The sequence below is a fragment of the Acinonyx jubatus genome, chromosome A2 (genome assembly GCF_027475565.1).
Source record: "Acinonyx jubatus isolate Ajub_Pintada_27869175 chromosome A2, VMU_Ajub_asm_v1.0, whole genome shotgun sequence".
Lineage (NCBI taxonomy): Eukaryota > Metazoa > Chordata > Mammalia > Carnivora > Felidae > Acinonyx > Acinonyx jubatus.
This window is the reverse complement of record NC_069383.1, coordinates 37,998,346-38,014,904: the sequence shown is the minus strand read 5'-3', so window position 1 is coordinate 38,014,904 and position 16,559 is coordinate 37,998,346. Positions and strand designations below refer to the sequence as shown.

Genomic DNA, 16,559 nt, shown 5'->3' with positions numbered 1-16,559 from the left:
AGGGGTGAGAGAGAGGGAGACACAGAATTTGAAGCAGGCTCCAGGCTCTGAGCTGTCAGCACAAAGCCAGATGTGGGACTTGAACTCACAAACTGCAAGATCGTGACCTGAGCCAAAGTCAGATGCTTAACCGACTGAGCCACCCAGGTGCCCTGATTGTCTTGGTTTTCTAAATGATGTCACCTCTGCAGCAATTTAGAAAGATTATTCCTGATTTATTAAAACTCATGTATCTTATAAATAGTTGCATAAATAATTCAACTTAACTAACTCAAGAAACAATGGACAACCTAAATAACTCTATACTTAGTAAAGAAATTGAACTTATAGATCAGAAACTTCCCACAAGAAAAATTCCAGGCCCAGATGGCTTCTATGAATTCTATAAAGCATTATGGAAAAAAATCAAATCAAAGTCTACAAAAATTCTCCCAGAAAATAAACAGGGAACACAACTAACTCTTTGAGGCCAGTATTATTGATGCCAAAATTAGTCAAAGATATTACAAGAAAACTATAGATTGCTATCTCTCATGAACATAGATGCAAAAATCTTTATAAAATTTTAGCAAAATAAATCTAGTTTTATATATATATATATATATATAAACACTATGATCAAATAGGATTTATCATTAAGGCAAATTTGGTATAATATCTGAAAGTCAATCAACATTAATTGAACATATTAACATATGTAGAGAAAATGAGCAAAACTCAGCATCCATTCATGATAAAAAGTGTCAGGAAGCTAAGAATAGAAGGTAATTTTCTCAAATTGATAACGAGCATTATAATGAAATGCCTACCTTTAGCTAACATAATAGTTAACAGTGAAAGATTGAAAGCTTTCTCCCTAAGAGCAAAATTAAGGCAGGGATGGCCAACCTCACCAACTCAATTCAGCACTGTAGTGGATTCTTTCCTAGTCAGTATAAGATATATCATATGTCATAAAGAATATGATTCTTTATCCTAATAAAAATCAGAGAGCATGCAAAATATTCACAGCTGGGAAAGCACCATTATCAGTGTTTGCATGATTGGTTTATCAACACAAGGAGGTTTGGTGCCATAGGTTTACCATCACAACAAACCACACAAGGCATAGCCATTCTTCACTTTCAGCAACACAGAACATTAAACTCCAAACTTGTAAAATAATGCACTGCAGGCTTCCTTTAAAGCCTTTAAGCCTTACCAGGAAACTTAAATACTTATTTATAAATCAATTACTTGACAAAAAGAACCAAGAAAAAGAAACTAACAAATTACATGACAGGAGTCACTGCCTCGTGATGATTAATTAGAACAGAAGATAAAGCTTATCTGGTATGTTCCTGCAGGTAGCACAATTTGATTTCTAAAAATTCAATTTGCAACCAACTGTTAAGAGAATACTGACTGCAAAAAAGCGAGGCAGGTAGACAAATAATTCGTGTGTGGTGTGCATAAAAAGAAATATAGGACTACCTACATTGCAGATTTGCTTTTTCTCCATACTAGGGCAATGTCAGCCAATTCAAATGATACAATTGGTGGGGAAATGCCAAACTCGCTGACTGGTTAAAATGCTAATTCTTACCTTTAAAAGGAAACACTTGGACTTATCAAGCAGGACCCAAGAAAAAAAGAAAACCTGCAGTTGAACAAACACTCACTTCCCATACATTTAGCAAAATAACCTGTTATGCAGTTTCTGTCCTTGAAAGTGTTGACACCCTCATATTCTACATCTCAGACACAGCTCACTGTATTATGTATCTCGTGGAGTGTATAAAGGAGTGACTCTCATTTACTTTTTATTTTGCCAGTACACACGTGCGTGGATAAAGCCAGCTCCCATTAGTAATTCCCAATGGGTGTGGGGCTAGGAAGGAGGAGAAGCAGCTATTAAATGCTGGGAGCCACCAATAACTGAAATGCTAATGTCACAGATAGCAACAAAACTTGCAAATGAGCCTTTCACACCCTGGAGGGCAGACCCTGAATGGAAAGAAGGGCAGACAACACAGGGGCTACATTCTCATGCAGACAATGTCAGGATCACAGAGGGAAAACAACTGTAGAGTCCTAGAGATGATCTCTGAGTGTGGTTTTTAGAGCTCACTCCCCAGATTTATTCCCACACTGGATGCCTCCACCACGGGGCGCCCTTTCTAAGGCTCAACAGATGCTATGCCCACTTGTTACTTTTATCAACTGTGTTCTGCTTCTGGTCTGGGCTTCCCACAGCCCAAGCTGTTCTGTTGTCATATTCATGCTCATCCTTAGCTCAGAGGTTGCTTTTCCAGTAAGATTTTTTTATGCATATCATTTATTCAATACCAATTGCTGCTCTATCCTGATTCCTAATGTGTGACCCAGCACATAGTATTCATTCATGAAACCTCTACTGAGCACCTACTATGCACCAGACACAGTACTGGGAGCTGGAAATATCATTGTGATGAGGACAAAGTCCCTGTACTCTGAGGTTTTCCTTGTGGAGCAAGGGATGAAGACAGACTTTAAACAATTAAAATCCAATTCTTTTTTCAGTTACAGCCCTAACATGTGATCCAAGAAGTAGAAAGCAAAACAGGCATGAGAAGTAGATTATGAGAGCGAGAACTGAGTGAGCAGGGCAGATGGGAGATGATTCAGAAGATGCGAGTTACTGAGCCCAGCAGGGTGAACAAGGATCACCTAAGATCAGAGAGGAGCAGGAAAGTGTGGGTTCCACTAGAGTGAAGCACAAGGAGATGGGACCAGGCAGGTGGGGAGGGTGAGGCGACAGGGCCTGCAAGATCAATCCTCTTCTGTGTCCTCAAAACAGAGCACAATCAATGGATGTGAGCAAGGGAGGTGGGAGTGACATCGTCGGGTGTGAGTTTCTGGAAGGGAACTCTGGCTGCACACATGGATGGGCAAAAGGAGAGGGAAGCAAGTCTGGACATGCCCGAGGGCATGCAGGCAAGGCGGCAGTGTGGGATGGACCTGTGTCTGGTCAGGGAGAGGCACAGATACGGGCCGCCGCAGAGGCCCAAGAATAGTCTCTGGAGAGGTGGAGATGAAGGGCAGAAGGAAGAGGACAGCTCAGAGCTCCAGGGGTTGGCGCTGCCATATACTGAGACAGAAGGAACAGACTGAGAGGGAAAAGGGGTTTGAAGAGCTTCTGCGACATCTGCGTAGAGAAGCTGAGGACAGACGGCTACTCAGGTTTGGAGCCCAGAGGAGATATCCAGTTGCCTAGAAATACAACTGTGAGGGTGGTGTCGGCACATGGACCACAAACTGAGGTGGTGTGGGTGGGATGAACCCCAAGGCTCACTCATGCCTCCCTACTACACAGGACCTCCTTCCCTCCCCAGGTCACAACTGCTGCATCTTATCAAATCGTAACTCCTTGTTCAAAGTCAGCTTTCATGGTAAACTAGCAGCAGACTGAGGGCAGGGGCTGGATGTTTCACTAGCTACAATATCTCTAGCATACCTGGCATGGGGTCTGGCTGCAATACTCATTTGTTGAATAAATGAATGAACTGCCCCATGAGTCTACTGGATAGGAGAAGCAGCGGAAATGGAGCCCCCTGTGTCTCCATGTTTTAACCTGGCTTAAACAGGAAGTGAGACAGCACATTGTCACAGTCTGGCTTGCAGTGACTCCCTCTGCCAGTGATCGCCCTGAGCCAGCAGGGGAACACAGCTACTCCCATATGTCAACGCAGATTGGTCAGCTGCTTGTAGCAGTGGATACAAGGCACACATCCCAGCCCGTTGCCCCCCTGCCCCCACCCCCCCCCGAAAACCAGTGCAGATGTGAACAGGTGATGGGTAAGAAACGAGAAGATACAGCTTTCAACCATTCCCATGTAATGTGCTTACTCATGCCAGTCAATTTAAAGATTTCAGCAGAAAGGTAAGAACACAGTTTAAATTGGGTCTTGCCATTTACATTGATTTTCACACAAATAAAACTTAGGGTAAACTATGATTTTAGGGGCACTTCCACCTTCCTCCCCAACCTCTATACATCAGCTCTACTCTTCCTGCTATTGCCAAAGTGGTCCTCTCCAAAACTTAGACCCTTTCCTGGCCCTCAGGAAACAGGAAGATTTGTGAGGAGAGAGGGAAAAATGAGTTGTTCAATTTTTACACATTAAATATGTCTGCTTAGACCCCAGATGACTTAGATGTCAAATGCCAATCTATGTAGGTTGCAAATCTTAGCTATGGCCTTCAGGTTTGGCCATATGCCCTCGACTCTGAACTTGGGGTGTGACTAACAGGGCTAATTCTGCCTGGTTATGAAACGGCTCCAGCTCTGAGGCTGTCCGTGGACCCTTAACTCAACCTGGCTTGACTCTTCCCGTGATGTTTTCTCATACCCGTCTTTGGTATTGACTATGGTGTCCCTCTTTCCATCTCTTTTCTGTATTAATTTTTAATCTAAGCTCAATCAGGAGTATTCTATAATCATTCTGATACCTATGCATGCATCCTCTGCTTTTTTTCTCCTTGGGATTTGTGATAGTTTTTATGGGTCAATTTGAGTGTGCTGTGGGTGCCCAGAAATTTGGTTAAACAATATCCTAGGTGTTACATTTGAATTGGGAGCCTGAGTAAAGCAGATTGCCCTGCTCCATGCGGGTGGGCCTCAACCAATGTGCTGAAGCCTGAATAGAACCAAAGGAGGCATAAGGGAGAACGTGCTCTCTTTGCCCGTCTTTTAGCAGAGATGTCAGTCTTCTCCGACCTTCAGACTCGAAGTGCAACTTCCACCACTGGCTCCCTCAGGTCTCCAGCTGACCAACAGCAGAATTCTCAGCTAGCATAATCTGAGCTCATCCCATACAAGAAACCTTGTACACACACAAACATAGCCTCTATCGGGTCTGTCTCTCTGGAGAACTCTAAGGCAGGATTCTAGCACAAAGACAACTGTGAGAATTTTTTTGTCTTTTCTGGGGAGTTTGTAACATTTAAGGTCTTTTTTTCCAAAATGTTTTGAAATTTATTTTCTCAAAAGTGTGGCCCAACTGTACTCTGGACTCCTTCTTTGGATACTATGAACTCTCAGAAAATAAGGTCATGTTCTCAGATTCTTCTCACTTCTACCTCACTAGCCATTTCTTTGCCGATTAGAATTAAGCTCAGAGTAGCAACGGTCTTTGCCATACTCTATGATCTGAAGAATGGTCAAGAACTAAGCACTTTATCTTTGATTGAATGTATATCCTGTTAACACCCTGTAATGTCCTCATCTGCACTTTACCTTGTCCTATTGTAGATTTTAATTTTAAATCAGGAAAGTATCTTTTGTAACGTCCTTCTGGCCAAGATGTATGTGTACTCACACAAGTGCAGCACTTCTGAGTTTCATTTAAAAAAATTTTTTTTTAATTTTTATTTATTTTTTAAAAGAGAGAGAGACAGAGTGTGAACAGTGAGGGGGAAGGAGAGAGGAAGACACAGAATCTGAAGCAGGCTCCAGGCTCCAAGCTGTCAGCATAGAGCCCAACGCAAACCGTGAGATCATGACCTGAGCCAAAGTCAGATGCTTAACTAACTGAGCCACCTAGGCACCCCTGAGTTTCATTTTTTAAACTTTCAATAAATTAAAAAAAAAAAAACAAAAAACAAAACCTCCTAGATTTCTAAGTGTTTTTTTTTGTTTTGTTTTGTTTTTTTGTTTTTTTTCCTCATATGCAGCTGAGCTATTGCCTTGGTTTTGAGTCTGTTTTACCCATATGGAGTGGACGGAGTTGTGGTCTCCCAAAGATGTCCATGTCTTAATTCCCAGAACCTGTGAATATGTAATGGCAAAATGAACTTTACAGAAGTGATTAAATTAAGGATCTTGAAATGATGAGATTATCTTGGATTATCTGGATGGGCCAATGTAAGCACATGGGTCCTCTTAGGTGAAAGAGGCAAGAAAATTGAGTCAGAGAGAAATCTGGAGATGCTACACTGCAGGCTTCAAAGACGGAGGAAGGGGCCAAAAGCCCAGGAGTGCAGGTGACCCCTAGAAACTGTACGAGGCAAGAAAACAGATTCTCTCCTCAACCCTCCACAAAGGAATGCAGCTCTGTGGACACCTTAAATTTAGCCCAAGGAGAAGAATTTGGTACTTCTGCCCTACTGAACTGTCATATACAAAGTCTACGTCCATAGACTAAGTCCATAGTTTCCGATTTAGAATTTCGGAGTTACTAGAAATACTTTCCAGGTTTCCCTACCATCAGTGTGGGGTCCCAGGTAATTTAAATAGAGTATAGTTTGTGTCTTGGGAAGTTCTCAGGTAAGCGTGCTATTTTTTTCCATGAAGACAGCCTTTTTCTCAAAGTGCATTGCCATTTATACGTGGTAAGTTTCTGTCTTCTCCAATGGTGAATCACTCAACATCAAGCCAAACTTCAACCCCCTGGGGCAGTGATGGAAATCTTTCCTCTTACTAGCATCCATGTGCTTCTAAGTATTCCACAGATCGGGAGTTGCTTTTGCTTCTCGAAGGTTGTTTCTCCATAATCATCTTCCATGGGGAGTGCCCCACATAACAAAAGAGGCAGGTTTCGTCTTCTCCTCTTCCCCCTCTGCATCACAGTGACAGTCACCAACTTCCCAACACTGGCTCTGAGCCTCTCTCCAAGGTCACCAGCACAGACCCTCCAAGGTCTACATTTCCTGGGTCTCCTGGGTCCTTCCACCCCCCACCCCAAGAAATAATCTCACCACCTCCCACAAAGACCCATATCTCTCCTCCTGGATCGAAACAACTTCTCTTTGTATTTTTTTAGTCCTGGTTTCTATACTGCCAACTAAGCATCAGTAATCAACACGGCACTGAGTCCACAGACAGAACACATCCCGGAGAGGCATGTAATGAACACAGTCCTCTCAAATAATGTCCTTCCGTTTGAGAACAATTTTCATTATCTGTATTGCCCTTTTGGTATCAGATTCTATTCGAACAAAGAATTATCTGGTCAGTGAGGGAGAAATGTGGCAGAAACTACCAATTCCTCTGAGATGGGATGAACTTTTCTTCATTTGGTAAAAGCATAATTGGTAGTCTAGTCATACCAGATACCTGGTTTGGACCTCTACCCCTCCACTCCCCTGTTCCCAACCCCAGAGGAGACCCTGATCACTGCAGAAGAACCTCTAAGGCTCTGAGGAATAGAGTTTGAAAAGCACTGCAAGAAATATCTTTTCTCCAGGATGAGATGTGTTTTCCTGGGGAGAAATGAGAAGGTTTGAATTTTCTTTTATTTACTTGAGTGTTATTTCTGGAGAAAAAAACAAAACACAAAACCAAAAACCAGAAACAAATAGTCTATCAATAGGAGAAAAAAATAAATTAACCATGATAAATTCATTCATAGTGGAATATCATCCCACAGTATAAACAAGAATGAACTAGAGCTATATCTCGTAGCATGATAAAAAAAAAGAGATTTATTAATGATTTACTCATCTGATACTATTTTATTCTTGTATGTTTGAAATGTTTTACAATAAAATATGTAATAAAAGTTTTATTATCTATATTTGAAACCCCTATTTCAAAAATATTATACCCACATATGCATTCATGTGGAAAGATAGCTCTCAATAGAATCAATTTTGAAAAGCTTATTTGCTGATAGTACAGAAACTTCTTAAACTTTAAAATGAGTTTGGTAATTTATTTCAGGAAAGACTAGAAGAAAAAAGGCAATGGGATTTAATAACAGATATGACAAAATCAATTTAGTAATTGGTCACATGCTATTAGGATAAAATAAAAACTGATAATACATCAAAATTTTCACTCAGTTTCAGAACACAAATTGAAGGGACAATTTTAAGAACAAAAGAGACAAAGAAGAATCCTATCAGGTCCCTGTAAGCATCCCCGAAATAAAATGTTAAATTTTGTTGAACAAAAAAATGAAATCTCTTAGGCAAGAAAATAAGCATACCTGACGTCCCAACTAGTTTGTGATTAGAATCAGTAATTTAATCATTAGGGTTTTCATTCTTTCTAGAAATAAAGCTTTAATAACCAGACTGTTCTATTTGGCTACTTAATACATTTATTCTACCGTCCAAATACACAATGCTTTTGAGACAGTAATTGTGTTTCCTCTTTCTAATTGCTTCTGCTGACCTGTGACTACCGGAGGTAAGTGACAGCTTTCCAGAGACAAGGTTTCATTCAAGAGACTCACCACCCTACCTGGATTGGTATAAAGCTGGCTTTCCACGGTTTTGCCGATGCACTGCAGTTTCACAGCCTGCAGGGAGTCGTCCACGTGCACGATGGTAGGCAGGCTGCCCAGGGTGTCCTGTACCAAATTGGCCACTTCCCTGACATCAAAGAGCTTCAACAGCTCTGAGTACACAGCTGGGAAGGAGCTCAGAAACACAGCCTTAAAAGGAAGAAATTTATATCAACTCCAAGATACACCCTGAGAAATTTGCTGTAAAATGTCATTGAGTTTAAGACTATGACAAATAATTTTGAATGCTAAAAAAATGAATGTAAAACGTATCTGGTACCTAAGCTAAAAGGCTGAAATTAAAAAAAAAAAAAAAAAGTGTGGCAAAATAGAACAATGTTTTAAAATGTGCCATATTATAAAAGTGAGAAACTGTGGAAAATCACTGACATTAGCAAAATGATTGGCAAAAAATCCCACAGAATCAGCAAAATGCAGGACGATCAAATGGAAAGAATGCTCCACCAAGACCTGGAATGCAGTAACTTCTATTTCATTTCTCTTTTGAGAAGCTTTCTGAAGTGCTCATATAAATCTCATTTACCTTGAAGAAACCAAACACATGGACTCCCCAAAGCAATGAAGTTACGGTTAAAGAAAAAAAAAAACAAGACAGGGAATCAGAAGATCCAGATTATATGTACTACTGGCTTTGTCTCTAATCAACTCTATGACCTTGGTCAAGTCATTTTAGCCCCTTGGGTTTTAGTTTATCACCTGTAAAATGAAAAGATCATTATAACAAACCTTTAGGTTGCTTTCAGATTTACTGTAACCCCAGAACTGTGTACTAAGAACAATATTCTTTATATAAGTAAAGAAACTGGATAATCATTTTTTAAGGAAAAAAAGATGCTAATATCAAATCCTAAGGGGCACAAATTGGACTAGGATTGTACATCAAAACAAGTCGAGTCTTTTAAATTCCACAAAAGGAGGGCAATGGAAGGAAGAGTCGACCAGCCTTAAGTCTACCAAGTAGGGGAAGGAGGCACATGTTTCTAATATGCTGATACTCAAGAGCTAGCTGGCTTACCAATGAGATCTGACACCAAAACAAAGTAGGTCGAGTCTACATGGGCTGATGATTCAAACATAGACTCAAATTCAAATTCGTGTGTTTTGGAATTTATCTATACAGCAGCAGCAAAAATATCTAGAACAGCCAAGACCTGTTTCTGATGCCAGAACCATCAAACTGCTTCAGGTGCTACAATCAACAGCCATGTTCTCCTCGACTCTTAAACATGATAGGTTTATTTGAATACATTTAAAATTAATAACTTGGTATTCTCTGTTAAAGACTGTATTTATATAACCTTCATTTCACTCTGCAGAGAGCTGAGTCATACAGATGAAGTTAAAAAAATAAGATACAATAAAATGAGCCCAGCTTTCTCATAACTGAAAAGTCAACTACATCGATTTTCCTCAGGAATCTTTTCATTTACCCATTAATTCTTCATATCTAGCTCTTTACTTCAAAAAAGTATTTGAATGTGTGCACAGTGAAGATACATGTATTAAAAAAGGATAAAGGAACAAGAACCTGTGATAAGGGCATAAAAACAGTTGTACCAAGATATGTAAGCTAAGGATTTTTTAGTGCAAATAAAAAGAAAAGCATAATTTTCTTTTGACCTTCCTGAGAGCCAAGACAAATAGAGAAAGATAATTATTAGGAATTTAGGGCAGAGTCTTGGGTCTCAACTCCTTCTGACATTCTTCTTCTCATGGGGTTCTCGTGGAGGCATCTGTCTGTGGAAGGAGAAACCAAGAGCCACAGCTCCAAGAGCTGAGTGAGTGGGCAATCCTGTTGGGGCAGGGCTCCCAAAGACAGAGCCATTAGTGAGCTGGGCTTAGGCCAGGATAACTAAATGATCATCCCGGTGGAACCAGGATGGCCAGGCCTGTGGGGCATTGTAAACTGATCTAGCAGAAAGGTTTTCTGGGATGGCTGTTCTGCCTTAGAAGACAGAAATGGCCCTGAGTTGTAGCCCACAGGCAAAACTGCAAAATAGAAACTGAGTTTTGTCTTTAAGACAGCCTAAGAGTAAAATTCAGACCATTGGATATCCTTGGCTCTGGTCAGGATAGGCAGAATTTGAAGATGACTCCTAAGACCTTTGTCTCCTGGTGTTGTTCCCATGACTTTGTTGTTACATGGCAAAAGGAATTGTGCAGCTATAATGAAGGTTACTAATGAGTTGATCTTAAAATATGGAGATTATCCATATGGGCCTGACCTAATCACATGAGCACCTAAATTTTTTTTTAATGTTTATTTTTTTTGAGAGAGAGAGAGAGGGAAAGAGAGAGTGAACGAAAGCACGTGAGCAGGGGAGGAGCAGAGAGAGAGGGAGACACAGAATGCTAAGTAGGCTCCAGGTTCTGAGCTGTCAGCACAGCGCCCGATGTGGAACTCAAACCCACGAACCACGAGATCATGACCCAAGCCAAAGTCGGATGATTAACCAACTGAGCCACCCAGGCATCCCTACACACGAGCATTTAAAGCATAAGTTTTCTCTAGCTCATGGTAGGAGAACTCAGAGAGATTGGAAGCATGAGAAGGATATGACTTTTCGTTGCTGGCTTTGAGAATGGTATTTGAAGAATACCAAGGAATGTGTATGGTCTCTAGAAGCTGAGAGAACCCGTTCCATCCCCAACCCCTTGCTGATAGCCAGAAAGCAAATGGGAATCTCAGTCTTAGAAACACAAGGAAACTGATTCCTGCCAAAGGCCTGGAAGATTTGGAAAGGGAATTCCTCCCCAGAGCCTCCAAAGAAGCCACCAAGGCCAATGCCTTGATACTGGCTGTAGGAGACCCTAAGCAAAAATTCCAACCAAACTTCTGATCTATAGGACTGTGAGCTAATAATTGGATGTTACTTAAAGCCATGAAGCCCATGGTTATTTGTTATGCAGCAATGTAAATGTCACACACTGGGTCAGATTAATGACACCTTCCTTCATAAAAGGGAGAGCTAAGAAGGTGTGGGGTCAAAAGGAAACCTACAGTGGGAAAAAGTGTACAGTATTCCTCTTTCTCCCAAAACACAGAGGACAAAAGTCCACTTTGCTTAAAAAAACAAAAACAAAAACAAAAAAAACTAACCACTTCGTCATTTTATATGAATTCCCTTAGCATCAAAGTGAAATTATCACATCAAAATTTACAAGTATAGGATTGTACAAAAAATAATAGAATGACTTCAGTAGTTTATTAAGATATTCAGAAACTTTACATACATTTTATATATCGTGTCAATAAAAAACTAAGGGCAAAAAAAAAAAAAGAAAAATCAAACATGGTTCTTTGGAGGTACTAAAGTTGTTTCACTGTCTTGATTGGGGATTAGAGAATCAAGAGCAGTGCAAATCAGTATGTTAAACATAAAAGGAAACCCACTCTTCACCGTGCTGCTCCACAGTGGCCCACGTCTTGGGGTGACTACCAGGATGCAGCGGAAACATAACTAAGGAAAAAGATTTCTCTAACTTCAGAGAAGGAATAAACCTCTTGAGTCCCTAGGAAGGCACTGCACCGAGAAACTGTGACTTAAGATTAATCTTAAAAGTAAGAGAATATTTTTTCAGATGTGAATCAGCTAAGTTTTGTCCCTGAAACCGGTAAAGGTTTAAGGCAGATAGTCTCAAATACAACAGCTTTTATAATAAAAGTAGTGAGGTTTTAAGAACTTTGATCTAAACGAATACATGATTGGCTTGTTGGATTATCCTTTCAAATACCAACTGCTGAAAAGAGGGTTTGGCGAGTGGGCAACCGGACTTTGAGGGATGTGGCAAGTTCCTCAAGCACAGTGATTGTATCATTGGCACCAGAGGCCAAAATGTCATTAAAAGAGGCTGAATTGTACCCTTGCCCAGATGTAAGATCAGTCCATTTGTGCAAAGAAGAGATTAACAAGAATAGTCCCCCAAAAGTCAGAAAAAGCACAGTACTATTATTGGGGGGTTGGTACATTTCTGGTGTTTTGCCATTATATGTAAAGCTTTCCAAATGTCAAATGGCACCAACTTCTAAGAATACTCAAATGGATCTAGTTTTGTCTTCTATCTTCCACTTTATGTCCCAATACTCAGTGATTATAAATTTTTAGTCTCCAGGGGATGGCAGCAAAGAGGCTGCTTCTCCATCTGACAAGTTTTTACTCAAGTCACTAGAAACTAAAAATGTACAAGAAGGACTAAGAAAATGTAGAGTAAGATATTGAGAATGATCGCTGAGAACACATTCAAGGCCACGCTATTTGGAAAGTGGATAAATCCTGTTCTGAAACAAAACACGTAGAGCTACTCCAGGTAATAGCATTTGGCAACCGCCCCTCAGCATTGGTCATATAAGATCAGTCCCAGGACGATTAGGGTCAAGTTAAATAAAACAAAGCAACATGCAGTTTAGCCAAGTGCGATATAATGAGTCTCAAGTTGCCAGATTAAAATGCAGTGCAAGGGTTGGCGTAAACAACAGAACCAGATCGGCTCCAGTGAACTTCCTTCCCCAAGGCCGATGGTGACATCGTGTCTACTCAGAACTGAACCCAGCCTGCTGTAGACCAACAGCCGCCCCATGAAGAGTGAGAGTAGGTGGAGGAAAGCCAGCCTAACTTCTGCTCTGCGGGTTCGCGGGAGCTAGGGGACTCTTTAAAAGTCTGCAAAATTGCTGACGCTACAAATAGGAACTGGAGCTATGGATTCACTTACACTGCTATGTAAAAACAAATAAACTGGACTCATTTCTGTTTTATTCAGCAGAGATGGCAAAAAATTACCTGTGATTGAGACAATGCTCCTGACCCTTTGCTCTCTTGAGAAAGAAAGAAACGGACCGACATAAGAAGTTCCTGAATGCAGCAGCGAAATTCCTCTTCATTTTGTCCACCGGTGGCAAGGGAAAACAGCCTTCGAGATTGAACTATGTACTTAAAAATATATTCTTGTGCCTTCAAAAGAAATTTTGTAAAAGTTAGTTTCAAAGGAAACCAAGAGTATTTAACAATGACATGGCATAAAAACCAGGGGACATCATTAGATTTTTGAATTATTGATTTAAAAACACTTAAGAGCCCCTGAGATTTTTGAACAGTATTTGCTTGTAGAAGAAGAGCCTTTTTTTTTGCTGACGCTAATGAGAGAAAATGTATAGATAATTTAAAAATTCTATGTCATTCTCAAGAGGTATGAACCTTAAATGCTTTTGATCCTCAGATAGTTTTTTAATTTAGTTAACAGAGAGATGCTGGTCTATTTCAGAAAATTTATTGTGCTTTGCTGGCAGGTACTCTTGCCACTTAGTGTTTTACCTTCAATCACACCAAGGTGATTAATTTACAATTAGTAAAATACTTGCTTTTAAAAACGTATACCTGTCTACTTTTTTCTCTGCTGCATCAAATAGAGTGATACTCAGCAAATAGGAAATCGGAGGATTCTCAGAGCAGCTATTGAACAATCCCTTTAAGAATGTGTATTCTTGGGGCGCCTTGGTGGCTCAGTTGGTTGAGCGCCCAACTTCAGCTGAGGTCATGATCTCATGGTTCGTGGGTTCGAGCCCCACATTGGGCTCTGTGTTAAGAGCTCAGAGCCTGGAACCTGCTTAGGATTCTATGTCTCCTTCTCTCTCTAACCCTCTCCTGCTTGCGCTGTGTCTGTCTCTCTTTCTCACAAATAAACATTAACAAAAATTATGAAGAAAAAAAGATCTGTAGTCTTTATGAACATGCTTGCAAGTAAAGTATTAGCATCTCCGTTTACAACTGAGCACAAACGCCCAGAGATGTTTGGCAGCATTAAACCATGAGACCCAGTAAAACCTCAGGTTTCCTCACTGTGATCCCTGCTAAGCTACCCTATTCTCTCTCAAAATTTAAGACAAAGCGTTCACAAATGGCCTCTGCCAGGGTGCAGGAACTTCAAGCTTAATTGCTTATCTGTGGTCTTCTTTCATAAAACCTCACTCCCGCCACTCCTAGACTTCACTCCAAGTATCCTGGAGCTCACAATTCAATCCCAGGCAGGATCCAGTGGGCGAGCCTGGCAAAGTTTCTTTCAAATTTCATCAGCTCTGGAGGAGCATAAACCGATTAAGATCCTTGAATTGGAATGCTGGTAATATATCATCACCAATTACTGTCTGTGTAGAAGAACTGAAATGCTGGTGATACTTTATCATCAATTACTGTCTGTGTAGAAGAAACCAATTAGTTGAGGCATCATGGTGCAACAGCCCTGGTAGACTACATTATCTGTTATCGACACCACGCATTACCTTCAACACCTCCTGGATGTGCTCTTGCCGTTCTGCTTCTGTTATCCTGTCCACATACCACTTGAGAACTTTGATGAGATCTCTAAAATACAGGGAGAAATACACAGAAGGTAGAATTGGTCTAGCTCTCAGTTAAAAGCCAAGAAATCAAACATTGTTATCATAAGGAGGACTCTTTTCCCTTCACTTCTCATATTTTTCTGTTGAAATGCTTAATAGGCATCTGTACATCAACATCACTACCCCTTTCTGAAACTCAAGAGAGAAACACTTCCTCCCATTGAGATTCCCTCAATACGGACATATCCCATTGGCCCTGCTGTTTCTGGCAAAGCTTCCCAACGGGTAAACACAAGTATCAGAGAAAAGGTCTCTGGCCAAGAAAGTGCCTTGAAGTAGGCTGTCATGGTCAACCTTGAACAAGTGTTACTGGGATTTCTTCCCCCATGACCTGTGACCATGTGAACAGCTGGATGAAGTATTCAGTTGGAGGCAAAAGGGAGTGTGGCAAGGGGTACCTGGGTGGCTCAGTCGGTTTAATGTCCAACTTCAGCTCAGGTCATGATCTAATGGTTCGTGGATTCGAACCCTGCGTTGGGCTCTGTGCTGCCAGCTCTGTGCTGCCCCTCCCCCACTCACTCACACATGCGCGTGCGCGCGCGCGCTCTCTCTTTCTCTCTCTCAAATAAACATTAAAAAAAGGGGGGGGGGTGCGGCAAAGGATAAGGGAACATCTCCCTACTCCGAATCACATTCCCATGGGTTTACAAAGCCAATTCTCTGACCTCTGGGAAGAACAAAACTTCCCATCCCAGTATGCCTTTGTAAGAGAATTTCAAAAAAGGCCAAGTTTTCTTTTCTTTTTCTTAAGGAACAAAAATTGAATTAAAAAAAAAAAAGCCAATTTTCAAGATTGCAGGTTTGCTACCTTTAACTCTGCTCAGTTCTTGGTTTCTGGAAAACAGAGCAAGCTTTTAAAAATGCTCCTCTTTTCTCTCACTCAGGGAAGAATACATGGATGGGCCACCGGGCAGGTGCTACCAGGAATGCTCTTTTGAAGATAACATATCAGTGAGTTTCTGACCATCCACAGCCCAAGAAGACTGCATAGGCAATATCGGTCTTCTTAGGAATGACTATCCTGCTCTCCTGGCCAACATCCAGTGTTAGAAATTACACCCTTCCTCTCTAGCTTCCAATGCTAATTTCAGTTGCAAGTGGTAACCCCTCATATTAGGGCCCCACATGTTAGGCCAAGTGGCAGAGCCAGGCCGATGTTTCCAACTATCCCTGATATTTCATTCACCGTCTCTAAAAATCCTGTTGACAGAGGGTCAAGTCTTCAATAAAAACTCCCTTCATTTAAAAGCTGGAGGCATAAATCTTCACGTGCCTTTTAGGGAGTACCCAAGGTAACAGGATCGAATGCTTATTTGATTACTTATTATCTTTGATCTATCACATGATGGGGGAAAAAGGGCAAAAACATGATTCAGTGTTTTTTAACACACAGCTGGGAATACATGATTGTGCATGTGCACAGCCATAGGTGCTTAAGGTACAGTAAGGTAAAAACGTGGGCAGAATAGCAATGACAGTATTAGAATGGGGAGAAAGAACTTTGGGGAACATTCCAGGGCTGTGCATAAGCAGGGCCAAAGGCCGGGAAGATGTTATACATAGCACAGAAAGAAGCTGTTGCCTTCTGGCAATTATCAGCTAGGCTGCATGGAGGCAGGTACGAGCTATGGCTTGTCATTACTCATTCACTTTAGCCTTGCTTGCATAATGTGAGCTGATAGGAAAGGAAGAGCAGTTAAAACGGCAGCTGATATCAGAGGGTAGAGTCCATGGCTGAACTGCTTGTGGCCAGGAACCAGGTCTTCACATTAATCAGCATGCATTAGGCATGCAGTAGGCACTCAGTAAATATTAACAGACGAATGAGTGAATGAATGAATGAATGAATGAGTTTAAAAAGGTATGATAGTAAATGCTGTTTTCCCTTCACATTT

At 41.0% G+C, this 16,559-nt stretch overlaps 1 protein-coding gene across 5 annotated transcripts in view; it reads right to left on the bottom strand.

The window, feature by feature from the left end:
- DOCK4 (dedicator of cytokinesis 4) overlaps positions 1 to 16,559 on the bottom strand; it is a 429,626-nt gene that overhangs the window by 117,875 nt on the left and 295,192 nt on the right. For all 5 annotated transcript variants that reach the window (XM_027075294.2, XM_027075298.2, XM_027075297.2 and 2 more), the window contains 3 exons: positions 14,545 to 14,626; positions 13,049 to 13,219; positions 8,207 to 8,399 (listed from right to left, as the gene is read on the bottom strand). In XM_027075294.2, coding sequence (XP_026931095.1) covers positions 8,207 to 8,399; positions 13,049 to 13,219; positions 14,545 to 14,626 — 446 coding nt within the window. The remainder of the gene's footprint in view (positions 1 to 8,206; positions 8,400 to 13,048; positions 13,220 to 14,544; positions 14,627 to 16,559) is intronic.